The following is a 14534-nucleotide window of genomic DNA, read 5'->3' as shown; positions in this document are numbered from 1 at the left end:
AAAAAAATACATCAGAGTTCATCAGGAATCTCAGCTAAAGCATCCATGACAGATGGCCATCCAACCTCTCCTTAAAAACCTCCAAGGAAGGAGAGTCCATAACCTCCTAAGGGAGACCGTTCCACTGTTGAACAACTCTTACTGTCAATCTTCTTTCTTGTAACTTGAAGCCACTGCTTCAACTCCTACCCTCCAGAGCAGGAGAAAACCAGCTTCCACTATCTTACATTGACAGCCCTTGAGATATTAGAAGATGGCTATCATATCTCCTCTCAGTCTCCTCTTTTCCATGCTAAACTGATGGACTTGCAGTAAATAGAAAGACAACGCAGAGTCAAAAGTCCAAAAGGAAAAACTTTTACTAAAAGGCAAAGGCTTGTTACAAAAACTCAGACACACGAGGTAGAAACGAAAGTAAGAGGGAGAGAGCAGCTTGCTGACCGCAGGAATTTATCTTTCCTGGCTGAACGTGACCTTGAAATAGTCAAAACAATATTTGCACCAGAAATGAGCCTTCTAGAATCTTCCAACACTTTCCGGTTTCTGCCCTCAAATACTTTAGTCATGACACTTCCCCAAAGGCTTTGAAGAGCAGAAACATAGACAGAAACCAATTTATTTACACACTTTATTGATAAGATTCAGTCTTGTAACTAACTCAACATGCTGCGCTGTAGAAAGCACTTTAGTAAAAAGATCTGACAAATTTTCTTGTGGTTGGCAATAGATCAGCTTAATAACTTTATGTTGTTTGTAATCCTTAACACTGAACAACTTGATAGCCGCATGCTTTGTGTGTGTTGTATTGTTTCCTGAATTAGCAAGTGCAATACATGATTTCTTATCTTCATAGAATGCTACAGGCAGTTGCACTCCATACACTAGGTCATTAAGTACTTGGATGTACCGTGTGATTTCGTTACATGCTTCAGATAACGCAGAAAATTCTGCCTCACATGTAGATGTGGCAACAAAACCTTGCTTTTTGGATTTCCAACCAATTAATGAACCTTTGAACATGACCACTAGGCCACTTTTTGATTTTCTGGTTGATGGACAACTGGCAAAGTCACTGTCTACAAAAACCTGTAGATCACTAGAATTATACAGATGTATTCTCTTAATAGCAGCCCAATTATTTACATTAGGGCTACTGACCTATCTGCTTAAAATACCTACACAATATCAGCTCATGACCACTAGCTTAAGTACAGAAGAGATCCTAAGACTGATTGGTATAGGTCTGGTTGATCAAACAAAACATCACTCTCAGTCTTTTGAAAGTCAATGGTCATAGGGGTGTGTACATCTTTACAATCCTGCATTCCTAGCTGTTCAAGCAGATGTGAAATCTTTTGTTCCTGACACAATAGAAAACTTCCATCTGGTTCTCTGCATATTCGGACTCCTAAACAATGACTGATTTGTCCTAAGTCTCTCATTTTGAATTGTTTTTTTCCAACTGATTAGCCACTTTTTGAATTTTACCTGTGGAACTACCCGCCACCATCAGGTCATCCACAAAAATCAATAAGGTAAAGGTAAAGGTACCCCAATCAATACCAAAATCAATACCAATATGTAATTGTCACCTGATCCCCTTGTATATAAGTAAGAGTCAGCTATGTTTCTTTTAAAACCAAGGCTTAGACAATCGTTCCAGGATTTAGCACTTTGTTTGAGTCCATAGACAACCTTGTCTAATTTCCATACCAAATCATTCCCTTCCTGAAACCCTGGGGGTTGTCGCATGTATGTCACCTGATCCAGAGGAGCATTCATATATGCAGAAATAATGTCATAATGATTCACTTCTAATTTCTTGGCAGCTGCAACTGTTGAAGCAAGCCTTACTGATTCTGCTTTGGCAGTCGTGTAAAAAGCTCGTCAAAATGAATTCCTGATTTTTGTGCAAAAACTTTTGCTACCATTCTTGTTTTAAAACGTGTGTCACCAGACACCAGAGTCTTCCTTTTAAAGACCCATCTACTAGAGATTAACTTTTCACCTGGTGGCAGTTTGGCTAGTGTGTATACCTTGTTTTTCTTTGAATGATTCCAGCTCCTCCTTCATGGCATCAAACCACTGGGTTTGTTCCTTAGGAGGTAACTCCAGAACCTGGGCAAAGTCCTGTGGCTCTGAATAATTAGCACGACACACTCTTATTTCACCAAAAGTCAATCTGTCAGGGGTATGTCCTTGGTAGTCTGTTTGCAATTACCACTGGGCTTTCCTCCTCCTGTTCCTCCTGCTGTTTTTCATTCTGTAGCTCATCCTCCTCCTGTTCACTAGATGAAACACTTTGTGAACTATCAGATTTTGGGGAAACATTTCCCCCTCCTTCCTGCCTTTCCTTTGCAGCTGCCTGTCTGAGAGGCTCCTGTTGCTGCACTAAAAGAGGTATTAGAACACTAGGAGTAGACAAAATTGGGTATCTGGGCAAAGTGGAAGCAACAAGCACAGAGTCTTGAAAGAATTGGGGCTAAAACTGATGTCATGGAACATAGCTGGTTGGCATTCAAAGCAGAATAATAAACAGCTGATGAACTATTTTGATCAACCTGATATTATTCTGCTACAGGAAACATGGCACAATGACTCTATAACAGGCATCCTCAACCTGCGGCCCTCCAGATGTTTTGGCCTACAACTCCCATGATTCCTAGGTAACAGGACCAATGGTCAGGGATGATGAGGACTGTAGTCCAAAGCTTCTGGAGGGCCAAAGCTTGGGGATGTCTGCTCTGTAATACCTAACAGATGCAAATATCACTCATTGACAGCCACTCCCTCAACAAAAGGCTGTGGGACCAGTGGGGGTCTGGCATGTTTCATCTTCACAAAGTTGAATGCAACTACAACAGCCATGATTCCATGCAATCCGTTTGCAACTGCTGTCTTGGTTATAGTTTTGAAAATATGTTTAATGCTGATTAACTTCTACATGCCACCTTGTAAAAAAAAAATCTACTGTAAATACTATCCAGACAGAACTAGAGTTACTCGTATCCCTGGAATCCCTATATCCTACTGCAGTGTTTATCACTGCAGGGGATTTTAATGCACATATGGGAGCCAATAATGTAAATTTGTACACCCATTAGAGTCTGGAACCAGATATTTACTTAGTCAGAGGTACCTCCTGTCAGTCTAAAGATCAGAAATGTAATTATTCAGGGCTTTGTTTAGCCCAAGTTGTAAGGCGGGAGGGGTTTGCTAATATTAAACGGTATGACAGAGGGCGAACAGCCCAGGGAATATACCCACTTTACAAAGCATGGCATGGAGGCAGTGTGATAGATTATATTGCCATCTTGAGGTTTGCATATAAGTTTGCCAGGGAGTTTGAGGTGGGCCATAATATTGAAAGCGATCATCTTCCTTAACAATTCTTCCCCAAAAACTCAATTTATCTCTAATGCAAACTTTGGTGTGACTGCAGGCAATAGAATTAAGTGGATGCCAGTACTCAGTCTAGCACTGACTCACCTTCTTCATGCAGATGATTTAAGGACTATTCATACTGCTATCATCTCAGCTACCTTTGCTGCTGAGGTTATGAATTTATTTAAGATCTTGACTGACAGGTTGCAAGACCACTTGAGAACTGAGATCAAGAACAGTGGCTCAATAAGATCAATGGGATCTTCCAGCTGGTTCAACAAAGACTGCAAGCAGGCTAAAAGCCAGCTGAAGAGAGTTTACTGTAAATATATGAACTCTAATTTACCCCTCTTCATTAATGAATATGTTTCCCTCAGACAGAAGTATAAACTTCTGCTAAGATGGGGGCGGGGGGGAGGGACACAGAAAGCAGAAAAACATGCTTGGCCTGTCTCAATCTGCCTCTTCTGGCGTACAATATCAGGCCTGCTGGAGGAGGCTTGTAATGTTCCAATGTGTACTATTGGACCCAGTGAATGGATGCCATATTATCATTCACTCTATCATGGGCAGGATGATGAGGTCAACCTGTTGGGGTTGTTTCCTGAAGTTTGGACCACAGCGGTAGTCATCCCTTTCTTCAAAAGGGGCCTTGCATCCAATCCGGTTAGTGATAGACCAATTAGTTTGCTACCTGTAATTAGCAAATTATATGCAAAGAATCGTTACAAAAAGTTAGTTGATTGGATAACTGATGAAGCTATTCTTGCCGAAGAGTAAGCAGGATTTAGACAAGGCAGATCCACTGTAGACCATTGCTTTGTACTAGTCCGTTTTATAGATAAGTATGTTAAGAAACCAGGTGGTGTGCTATATGCAACTTTCATTGATCTGAAAGCTGCATTCAATTCAATCTCTCGAGTAAAACTGTGGGATAAGTTGAACTCTTCAAGTGTAGTTAAAAGATTGTTGTTCTTGACTAAATGTCTATATAAAAACACTGTGCTGAAAGTGCATTGCTCTACAAATGGGCAGTTCACAGGATCTGGTCCAGCCACAAGGGGAGTTAAGCAAGGTTGTATCCTAGCTCCCACAGTGTTTAATTTATATATAAATGATATTGTCCAGAGTTTAACATCTCCCAAGTATCACACCCCTAAATTGGCCACAAAAACCACCATCTCTATATTATTATACACAGATGATGCGGTACTTCTATCTCAAATAAAAGTGGCCTAAAAAGATTAATGAGGGCATCCGCAGGCTACTGCCAAAGGGAACAGCTGTCAGTAAATTACAAGAAAACTAAAGCCATTGTTTTTTCAAGAAATTATAGGGCCCATAGATGGTATATCAGTTGAATCAGTTGATGGAACAAGTTAAAGTCTTTAAATACCATGGCCTTATTTTCTAGTCAACAGGGTCATGGGGATCACATCAGAAATATGCAAAGCAAAAAGCTTCACAAAGTGCCAAAATTCTGACACTTTTTCCATACAAAAGGTAGCAATCACATACCACCAGTCCTTGAAGTGTTTAAAGCTAATCCCCTAGCACAGTTATTATGTGGGGCTCAGATTTGGACCTTGGATCTACTGAAGCTGTTCAATCTAAGTTCCTATGGCAATTTTTTTCTATTCCATCCTGTGTTCCAAATGCTTCATTGAGCTTAGAGGCTAACCTCCCTTCTGTTGAATTACAGATTTGGCGTAGGATATTTAATTATTGGCTTTGGCTAAATTTAAACCCCACCAGTCTATTACCCTTATTATCATACGATTGTCATGAGAGCGCTTGGACTAAAATTGTCAACCAAAAGCTTTAGTTTTCTGGTTTATCACCACAACAGTTATTAACACTGAGCTTCAGTAAAGCAAATAATTTAATTAGACAGTGCCTATATGATGTCTGGTGGCAGAATAATCTGGCCACAATAAGGAAATTTTGTCCATGGTATGATTATTTTCCACCTAGCCATTTTGACACTTTGCCACCCTACTTGCAAAATTTAAAAAATTCAAAATACAGACGCGCTTTCACTTTTGCAAGATTGAATATGCTGCCTTCAGCTGTATTTGAGGGTCGATTTCAAAAAAATCCACTGGAAAAACAGTTATGTCCCTGTGGAGATGGCAGTATTGAATCAAGAGATAATGTGCTTCTGGCTTGCACTCTACACAGAGTGTGTAGAGGTTAATAGCACCTAACTTGTTCCAATGAAATGTATCGTTACAAACTTTAGCTAGTTTAGAGAGTAGGAATAGTTAAGTTTCTTTTTATATTATTATTATTACATAGTAGATCATGCAAAAGCCCACCCTGGACTCTCACCTGCACTGTGTTTCTGTCTTCTGCAAACGTCCCATGACATTGTATTTAATAACGTATGCTTTCCCCCCCCCCTATCTTTTTGTATAGGAGCCAATGCATCTGCTCCAGATCAACTGAGCCTAGCATTAGCCTGGAACAGAGTAGACATCGCTCGCAGCCAGATTTTTATTTATGGGCAACAGTGGCCGGTACAGTATATATACACCTCTAATATCATAATTTTCAGTTTAGTATGGGCAGGGGGAATCATTTTTAAAAGGGATTTTCTTCTTAAAGGAAATGTTGCCATCTAGTGGCTTCTGTAGTCTTTGGCATGACAGGTAAGGAATTTATTTGTTACAAAATGTGCAGTTGGGCAATACCTTTATTAGGACCATCTAAAATGTCACAAAATGTCAAGTAAGAACTCTTTGACAGGCTGGATGTTACCCAGAGTAAGAAGTAGGTGGAAACAGCAAAAGAAAGCAACAAAAAACAAAAAGTTGACTAGAAGTTGTAGCCAGAATGTCTGTATACCTGAAGGAGCGTCTCCACCTCCATCGTTCTGCCCGGACACTGAGGTCCAGCTCCGAGGGCCTTCTGGCGGTTCCCTCACTGCGAGAAGCCAAGTTACAGGGAACCAGGCAGAGGGCCTTCTTGGTAGCAGCACTTGCAGTGTGGAACACCCTCCCATCAGATGTCAAGAAAATTAACAACTGTCTGACTTTTACAAGACATCTGAAGGCAGCCTTGTTTAGGGAAGTTTTTAATGTGTGGTGTTTTATTCTGTTTTTAATATTCTGTTGTGAGCTGCCCAGAGTGGCTGGGGAAGCCCTGCTGGATGGGTGGGGTATAAATCATTCATTCATTCATTCATTCATTCATTCATTCCATAAGCAGTAGCAGTGGGCAGGAGGGCATCCCTCACCTGAATTCACACCATCACTGCTGTTTTCCAGGTCAGAGTGGTGCAAAGACACAGGCAGAGCTGTCTTGACTCATGTGCATTGTGCCAAGCTCTCCTCTGCCTCCCCCCCCCCACCTCAGAGTAAGCTGCAGCAACCCAGACAAGAGGTCTGCAAGTGCTCACAACAGGTGAGCGCAACAGCTCCTCGGACTACCGGCCATCGGTCTCAGGATGGAGATTGCGGATGGGTTGGGATTGTTTCTGCAAGGTGTTGCCGGTCTCAGATCACACCTAAGATTCAGAGACAAAGAAGTAGTAATTGAGCCCCATTTTTGGAAACAAAAAGCCCAGATCTGTCTCCAAACCCTTCTGGCTAGGCAGACAGCCAAAGAAAGGAGAAACATGGCAGCCTTTAGATTAGCAAAGTTGGAAATGAATATTGAGTCTGCCAAGTGCCTTTTTACTCCTGCTCTCTGCCTAATTGTGAACCTTTGGGCAGGATGCAACTCACTTGTTGTGTGGACAAATTGAGGTCCCCTCGGGCAGTGGGTATTTCTCCCCCTTCTCTCCCATGCCCACAACCCGTCCATGCCCTAAATCTGCTCTGGAGGTTTGGAGTAAACCGCAGAAGAGGGATGGGAGGCGCAGGAGAGAAGAGAGGGGGAAGTCTCCTGGTGTGAGGGGGAACTCCTTCCCCACTCAGCACAAATTGAAATCTATCCTGTGTGTTTTGCTTAAGGCTACAGATCATTCCATCATCATCATCTTCATCATTAGTAAGCTTGCTTGTTTTTGTTACGCATTCACATAAATCACATTGTTTTGTCTTTCATCCATTTTTTAAAAATTCATATTATTATTCCCATTCATCTTCTTTCTTTGTGGCAGCTGTAATTTTATTTTCTCAGAATGTCCCAGGATTGTGTTGAAAAGTCATTACATAAACATGGAATGTTTTGCTGGAATCTGCCTTTAAGATGCCAGAAGAGGTGTGGAACTGACCATATTTCCTCTCTGTACCAAAGCTGAGCATTCACCTTGATGTCTATATCAAACTGACCATGAAGACAGTCTGACTGGCTTATTTCCTTTTTTAGGTGGGATCCCTTGAGCAAGCCATGCTGGATGCCCTCGTATTGGACAGAGTAGATTTTGTAAAATTGCTCATAGAGAATGGAGTAAGCATGCACCGTTTTCTCACCATCTCCAGACTAGAGGAATTGTACAATACGGTAGGGCCAAACTAAATCAAATTTTCTGTCTGTCTGTTGATTTTGCTTGTTTGCTTCAACTTCCACAAGCTGGAGTACAGAACCTCCATCCATGGGGCTACTTTGGCCCACCAGACTCTTTCCCCCAAGCCACATCAATCAGATTTTTCCAAACTCAAGGTGTTTATTTCCAATTCCACGTTTATTGTTGGCACCGAATAGTAATGTGGGTTCATTTACTTCTTTCCATTTTCTTTGATGACAGGTAGCTAAAAATAACCATTTCATCCAGTGCTTTGGGGATATCTGTATGCAGAAAGCATCCCTCCTCCCTTTGACAAATCTTCATTTTGATCGTGACATTTGTGTTCAGAACAGTATTTATATTAATCCAGAATAAAGGTGGTATAAGGTAATGGCAGATAAAAGCCTATGAACTTGTACCTCTGTCTCATGAATACCTACAGTGCATATATAAGTGCCATCTGGCCAGTACATTTGCCCATTCAAGGGTCAGATATTTGTAAAAGATGAACACTATAAAAATTGCCATGCTGTTGATGGTTTAAGAAACCATACCAAACATCTGTGCCATCTGTATTTTGTTTCAAATTACTTCTTTTTGATGGGTTAAAGCTATTTGGTCCTCTGTTGTCCTTCATTTTCAGAGACATGGACCATCCAACACTTTGTATCATCTTGTCAGAGATGTCAAAAAGGTAAGAGTCCAACGGGTGGACAGTAGCTTGAAGGTAATGCTGCGGCTGCTTCTATCTTGTCCTTAGAGACAGCCCCTGTTTTGCATGAGCTTTCAGTAAGAGCCTTCTCCTGTCTTCTGCTGTTTCAGTTGTGCAGTGTGTGTCTGTACTGATTCTCAGCCTTCTGTGTTCAATGCAGTTAACTGGGCTGCTCTTTCAGTGACTTTAGATGCTTTGAGATAGTGCTTTCGCTAGCGGAATTGCAGGTATTTTTCATGCCATGTGGATTTATGCTGTTAGCTGTATTTTGTATATCCACCACTATTTGGGATGCTGATTTTTCATGTTGCGGGCCAGTGCTGGACATTGCAAAGTATATAATTTTTGTTCTGGATCTTGAATCACTGCAACATTTTTAATTTCATTTTGTGCAATGTGCTATAAAATCTCTCATCTCCATTTTAAAAAATGAATAGTGCAGTTTTAAATTAAATTTTGTTTTTAACCCAGTATCCGTACTTGAGCTTGTGGCAGAAGGGAATATAGAGCAACTAGTGGCTTAAAAAAAAATCCACTTTATAAAAACTATTAAGCAGGGAGCATTTTATAAAAAATTGGGTAGATAAAATTTTCTCTGTATGATACAATGATACAAAGAATGAAATGAAAACTGGCACCTATTTCTCTTCTCTAAAGATGGCATAAATTGATGGCAATCTATGATGGTGTGCAGTAGTGGGAGGGCAATGACTTTGCATAAAAATTGTAAAAGTAGTGGGGTATCTAGTACCTAGATGCTTCCAACACAGCTGGCCAGACTCCTTTATAGCAGGCACCCAAGATCCAGCTCTAGACATTTACACTTCTGCATCAGAAGGTACATCTGTGGGTTCAAGAGAGTGAGTGAAATATAGATTCAAAATGTGCTGCATTTTAGCAGTAACAGTTAAGTGATTCCCTAGAAAGCAGAGAAATAAAAGGAATTTGGGAACAAAAGAGTTTCAGAAGTTTGAAAAAAATGCCTGGAGATGTTTGAAGATGGTGCGAATGGGTTCTGCTCCATTGATAATTGCCTTTACACTGTCATTTATGAAGTAATTGAAATTAAGGAGCCTCGGAATATCATTTGAAAAATTCTGAAAGATCATTTACATCACTTCTGTTGTTCTCAAGCATAAATCCCTTGGATGTACAGTAGTACCTGAATGGAAGCCAGAAATAATTATTTAAACTTTTCTGCTTCTCTGTTCTTGCTCTGTGAGTTGCAAGCAAGTAGCACAGTACTTGTACTCAAGTGTGTGATCATTTTTATGCTGTTTACTTGTTTTGGAAGCACCTTTATCCTGTGTCCCCAGCCCCTTTCAAGAACACTTTTTAAAATGCCAAGCCCCCTTTGTTATCTCAGATGCTGAGACTATTTCAGGGAAGCTACATTATGTATTTTCACAGTAAATAATTCTAACTCCTGTATGTCCTTTTCCCTCCCAGAAATGTTTTCATAAACTAAAGGAGCTTTCAGAAATACATTGTGCTAGGGGTTGGAAACTATTCTGAAACATAGTTCTTTAATGTCCAAGCAGCAGAGTAAACTCTGACTGGAATTCGTGATTTAGCACTGCAGAAACCAAGAGCAATATCCCAGAAACAGCTTTAACAAGAAATCTTAGCACATTAGGAGTTGCCCTTTTTATTTTAAGCAAATTGTAAGAAAGAAATGTGTTACAATATATTGGGTGACTTACAGCACTCCCACACATGAGCAATGACATTCGCTCCTCCTCAGTCAATCTATCAGAGAGCCTGACATCGATTTAAATGGAATGTCATTCTAGAAAATAGCCTTTTAATGGAAAGTAATATTATTTTGACAGTCAAATGGTTCACAGTACATGACTGAGACAGATGACTCTTCTGAAGTAGGTGTTCTGATTCTGATGCATTTTAAAGCCCGGTAGCTAAACCATAATCTTTTGGGATCTAAGGTATAAAATTTAAATTGTGATATGTTGAAGTATGTGTGCAAAGGCATTAATTCTCTGTGTCCGCCTGATTTCACTGTACATTAAGTTTAAATATTAAGTCTGATGAGTAATTTAAATGTGTTCATATTTGTGGCATTCTGCAGTATTTGCAAATTAAATAGCCAAATATGAGAAATGTAAGGCTGTAAGTGACAGTATGCAAGCTTCAAAAAGCTTGAGGATAGTTTAGGATTTCTGTGAAGCTCCTTATTACACTGTAGTAAGGAAAGGGAGACCAAGTGCGGCAGGGCTCTGCAAGCAGCTGGTCTCCACATCAAACCAGTGCAATTCTTGGGTAGCATGTTGCCCTTTTGCAATAATTTTAATTTATTGCACAGCTTGACAATACCATCCTGAGAAGGCACAACATTCAGATAACTAAATGAAAAAGATACTTCAGAGGATATTTCTGTGTGGGGAGGACAAGGAAAGGCTACCTGTGCCAATGGTTGATACTTAAACAAAACCCACTAAGCTTCATGAGTGAGTGATCCCAGAGAGGCTTTGGATTCCAGCGGGATCTCTTGAATGCTGGGTGATGTTTCAATTAGTTTGTGGGAAAGAAGAGCTGTTTACCCTTTAGACCCCCTCTGCGTCCTTAATAAAGGCAATCTCTCTCATATGGGAATATCAGTAGCCTCTACTTATTAAGCTGGGAAAGGATTTGATCTAAAATGACTGTACTTGCCACACTGATGTTTAATGATCACTCAAAGGAACAAAAGGGGAAAGAGTTGGGATTATGGTGGGTAAATAGTGCCCTCCAATGTTCATATAATAAACATTTCCAGTTTCTTAGTTTTTCATGGACACAGTTTAGAAGGTGATGCTGGCTGCCAGCACTCTTATGTCTGTGAGTTCTTACTCTCCAGGTGACCCAATTTCCCAGGGACAGTCCCATAATTATAGAAGCCATCCCAGCTTCTGATTTGATCCCCTCCATGTCTCAGAGGACAATTAAAAGTGTTGTGGGTGTAGGTGGAAAAACGGAGTCCTGTTTAGCCTGAAAATAGAATCCCTGCACCAAATGAGGAAACAGTGAAGCTGGCATACAAAACCCTTCCAATAATTTTGAAGGGGAAAGTCCCCAATCCACTTTAAATTATTTAATTGCAATGCTTCACAGCTGGTCATTTCTTAGGAAACACGTGGAGTGTTTATTCCTTTATTGTAAATGGAAATTTACACTGCAAGGCTTTACATGTCTACTCAGAAGTAAGTCCCACTATATTCAGTAGTGCTTACTCCCAAAAAACATTGTAAAGACTGGTCTCTTCAACCTTATAACTATTGATGGCTGTAATGGCAGTTGGTTCCACAGAGAAGGGCAAGGGATTTCTAAAGGGATAGATGACCAAAATTAGCTTTAGCGTGTATAACGGGGCATGAATCCAATATCTCTATTCAGACCAGGTCTCTCCATAGTTTTTAGTTTGGTAATGAGTTGTAATTCAGCAACTTCTCTTTCTCTTGTGCTGTACACAATCCCTTCCCTCGCACCTATTTTCTTTACTGTGAGGCGGAGAGGTTGTAATTAGCTCAAGTGGCTGATGTCAATGTGTCTGTGACATCTATGTGTGCAGGAGATCAAACGTGGCTGAAACTTCCTGCTGTAGAATGTCCCTGTTTCCATCAGAGAAATGCTGGAGGATTTTTGGAGTTATGTATATATTAAAAGAATTAGTGTCTGTGGTGCTGGTGACAGTTTCTGGATTCGTATAATTTTACTCCTAAAAAGTTTATTTAGAAGATGTAAACTATTCCAGAGTAAATTGTTTCTAGATAAGAAAGACCAACAAAATAAAACAGTGTTGTAAAATTCTTTTTAGTGTGCTCAATTGTTTGTTTGAAAAATATTAATAAAGCTGAACAATCCTTCTTACAATCGCAGTCCAAATATGATCAAATCTACGCATGCCTGACAAGATCTCAGTATCATATGTCAAATGCCAGAAGGAAGAGACCTTTGTTGGTTGATCAAGCCTTGCATGCCCTCTAGTCTGAAAAGAAGTTAGGCTGAGGACTGATGTTCACTTAACATTTTGTATCTGTCTATGGGATTACAGTATCCATGGGGCAAGTAGCTATGAAGAAAGCACAGAAGTAAAATTTGCTGAATGCTAGTTAGAATCTAGAGTTTAGGCCCAATACTAGGAGCTGGCCACCTTTTCCTGGTATTTGAATTGGAGGTGCCTGCTAGATTTGTTCACACGTGCACTCTCTTCATGCTTGCAAGAAACTTCTGGTATCTGCACCTGATACCAAATACGCATTGAGAACTGGGAATTGCCTTACTTCATCATGGAAATCCTACACATTTACTGGAATGCCTGAGTGAAGAAAATAGTCCCAAAGTGGCATTTTGTGAAACACGTGCAGCGCTCTGCATTGATGCCACAGCACTGTCAAATTATTCACTGAAAAGGACAAATACTACAGGGGACACAAACATGCATTTACATAGTTCTAAACTTTGCATTGATAAAATAGAAACATTTACAGTTTGATATCAGGAGAGAGCAGAGTCAGTGGAGCAAGGTCTCAGATGTAAATTCATCGTTGGCCAATAGAGTGAAATATTGCAGGCTAACCCATTTTTGGACAAGATTTAAAGCAATTATTACTTAAAATTGAGGATATTGGAAACTCTCACATGAGAATCATATTTGGGAAATAATTACATAAGTGTTTGTTTCTGAAAAATCAAATTACAACATCAAAAGAGATCCAGGCCCATCCGGCGCCTGCTAGTTTTCAGACTGTGCCTCCAGGGGCATATGCTTGCAGAGGCAAGAAGAATAACCCAAAGTTCAACTGAAAGGTATGATATTTTAAAATCCTGTATACAGTTGACACCTTTTGAAAAGCACAAACATAATTCCTCTTGTTTGCTAGTAATGTGAATGAAAGCAACTTTCCCCAGGAAATAAAGGTGGAGGTTATATTTAAGAACAATTGGAGGGAATTGAGCATTCTGGAACATATGCGGGAAAAGAATTAGAAGTGTGTGTGTAAAGTTTAAAGGGTTGAGTGGGAATGTGTGCTACAGCATTCTTCTGGTTCCATGATTAAGTCTGCAGAAAGCAGTTGGACAGAGCCTGACACACACACTGCCCCAAGGCGGTTGCCAAAGTACGCACACATTCAGCAGGCGATGAACAGGCCATAGCTAGAGTCCAGCAAGTCCTCTAGTCAATGCTTTGCCCTCATGCGCTTTGATGTTTCCTGTTTTCCTTCTCAGAAGAGCCTGAATCCTTTGTTCTGAAACTTATTATCTTCTGTTACTGCTTTGTTTTAATGCAACTTCTTATTTAATTTATGTCTTCTTTCCAAGCGTGAATATCCAGGTTTCGGTTGGATCTATTTTAAGGTGAATTAATTAACCAGCATAATAATACATTCTTATGTTTTCTTAACATTTTATTTCATTTTTAAAAACCTCTCATAGTTACAGAGAAATCTGTGTGGTAAACATAATAACCAACTTTATCTCTCTCCCCCCTTCCCCTTTGTGTTGTGTGTGTGTTTATTCCAATGGAAAAATAGGGAAATCTTCCTCCAGATTACAGGATCAGTCTGATTGACATTGGCCTGGTGATTGAGTACCTCATGGGAGGAGCTTACCGCTGCAATTATACTCGGAAACGCTTCCGAACCCTCTATCACAACTTATTTGGCCCCAAGAGAGTAAGGACTGTTATTATTGAGGGTTTTTGTGCTTGCTTCTTTCCTAAGGGGTTGCAGTGAGCGGTGAGCCTGCTGAAAGGAAAGTGGGGAAGGGGCAGCAGTGGGGAAGCTTTTTCAGCCAAAGGGCCACCTTCTCTTCCAGAGCAACCTTCCAGGGCAGAAGGGTCAGAAGCAAAAGTGGGCAGGGAAGGAACAGGAATATCAGCTTTGCACAGGAAGCCAGCTTCTGCGCTCTCACACACTCACACGCCTCTGTCCTCCTTCCAGACAAGCAAGAAGCATGGTCAGAGGTCAGGTTCAGACCAAAACATTCAAG

The 14534-nt window shown here is 40.4% G+C and overlaps 1 protein-coding gene across 12 annotated transcripts in view; it reads left to right on the top strand.

Moving 5' to 3' along the window:
• Window positions 1-14534, top strand: part of TRPM3 (transient receptor potential cation channel subfamily M member 3) — a 418053-nt gene that overhangs the window by 346012 nt on the left and 57507 nt on the right. For 8 of the 12 annotated variants that reach the window (XM_083701876.1, XM_083701877.1, XM_083701873.1 and 5 more), the window contains exons 10-14: window positions 5803-5903; window positions 7699-7833; window positions 8481-8531; window positions 13866-13901; window positions 14078-14218. In XM_083701876.1, coding sequence (XP_083558002.1) covers window positions 5803-5903; window positions 7699-7833; window positions 8481-8531; window positions 13866-13901; window positions 14078-14218 — 464 coding nt within the window. The remainder of the gene's footprint in view (window positions 1-5802; window positions 5904-7698; window positions 7834-8480; window positions 8532-13865; window positions 13902-14077; window positions 14219-14534) is intronic. The other 4 variants (XM_083701865.1, XM_083701870.1, XM_083701874.1 and 1 more) reach the window with 1 other exon arrangement.

The sequence above is a fragment of the Podarcis gaigeae genome, assembly GCF_964106915.1.
Source record: "Podarcis gaigeae genome assembly, chromosome: 11".
NCBI lineage: Eukaryota > Metazoa > Chordata > Lepidosauria > Squamata > Lacertidae > Podarcis > Podarcis gaigeae.
The sequence above is the reverse complement of the archived record's forward strand: the minus strand, read 5'-3'. Positions and strand labels throughout refer to the sequence as shown.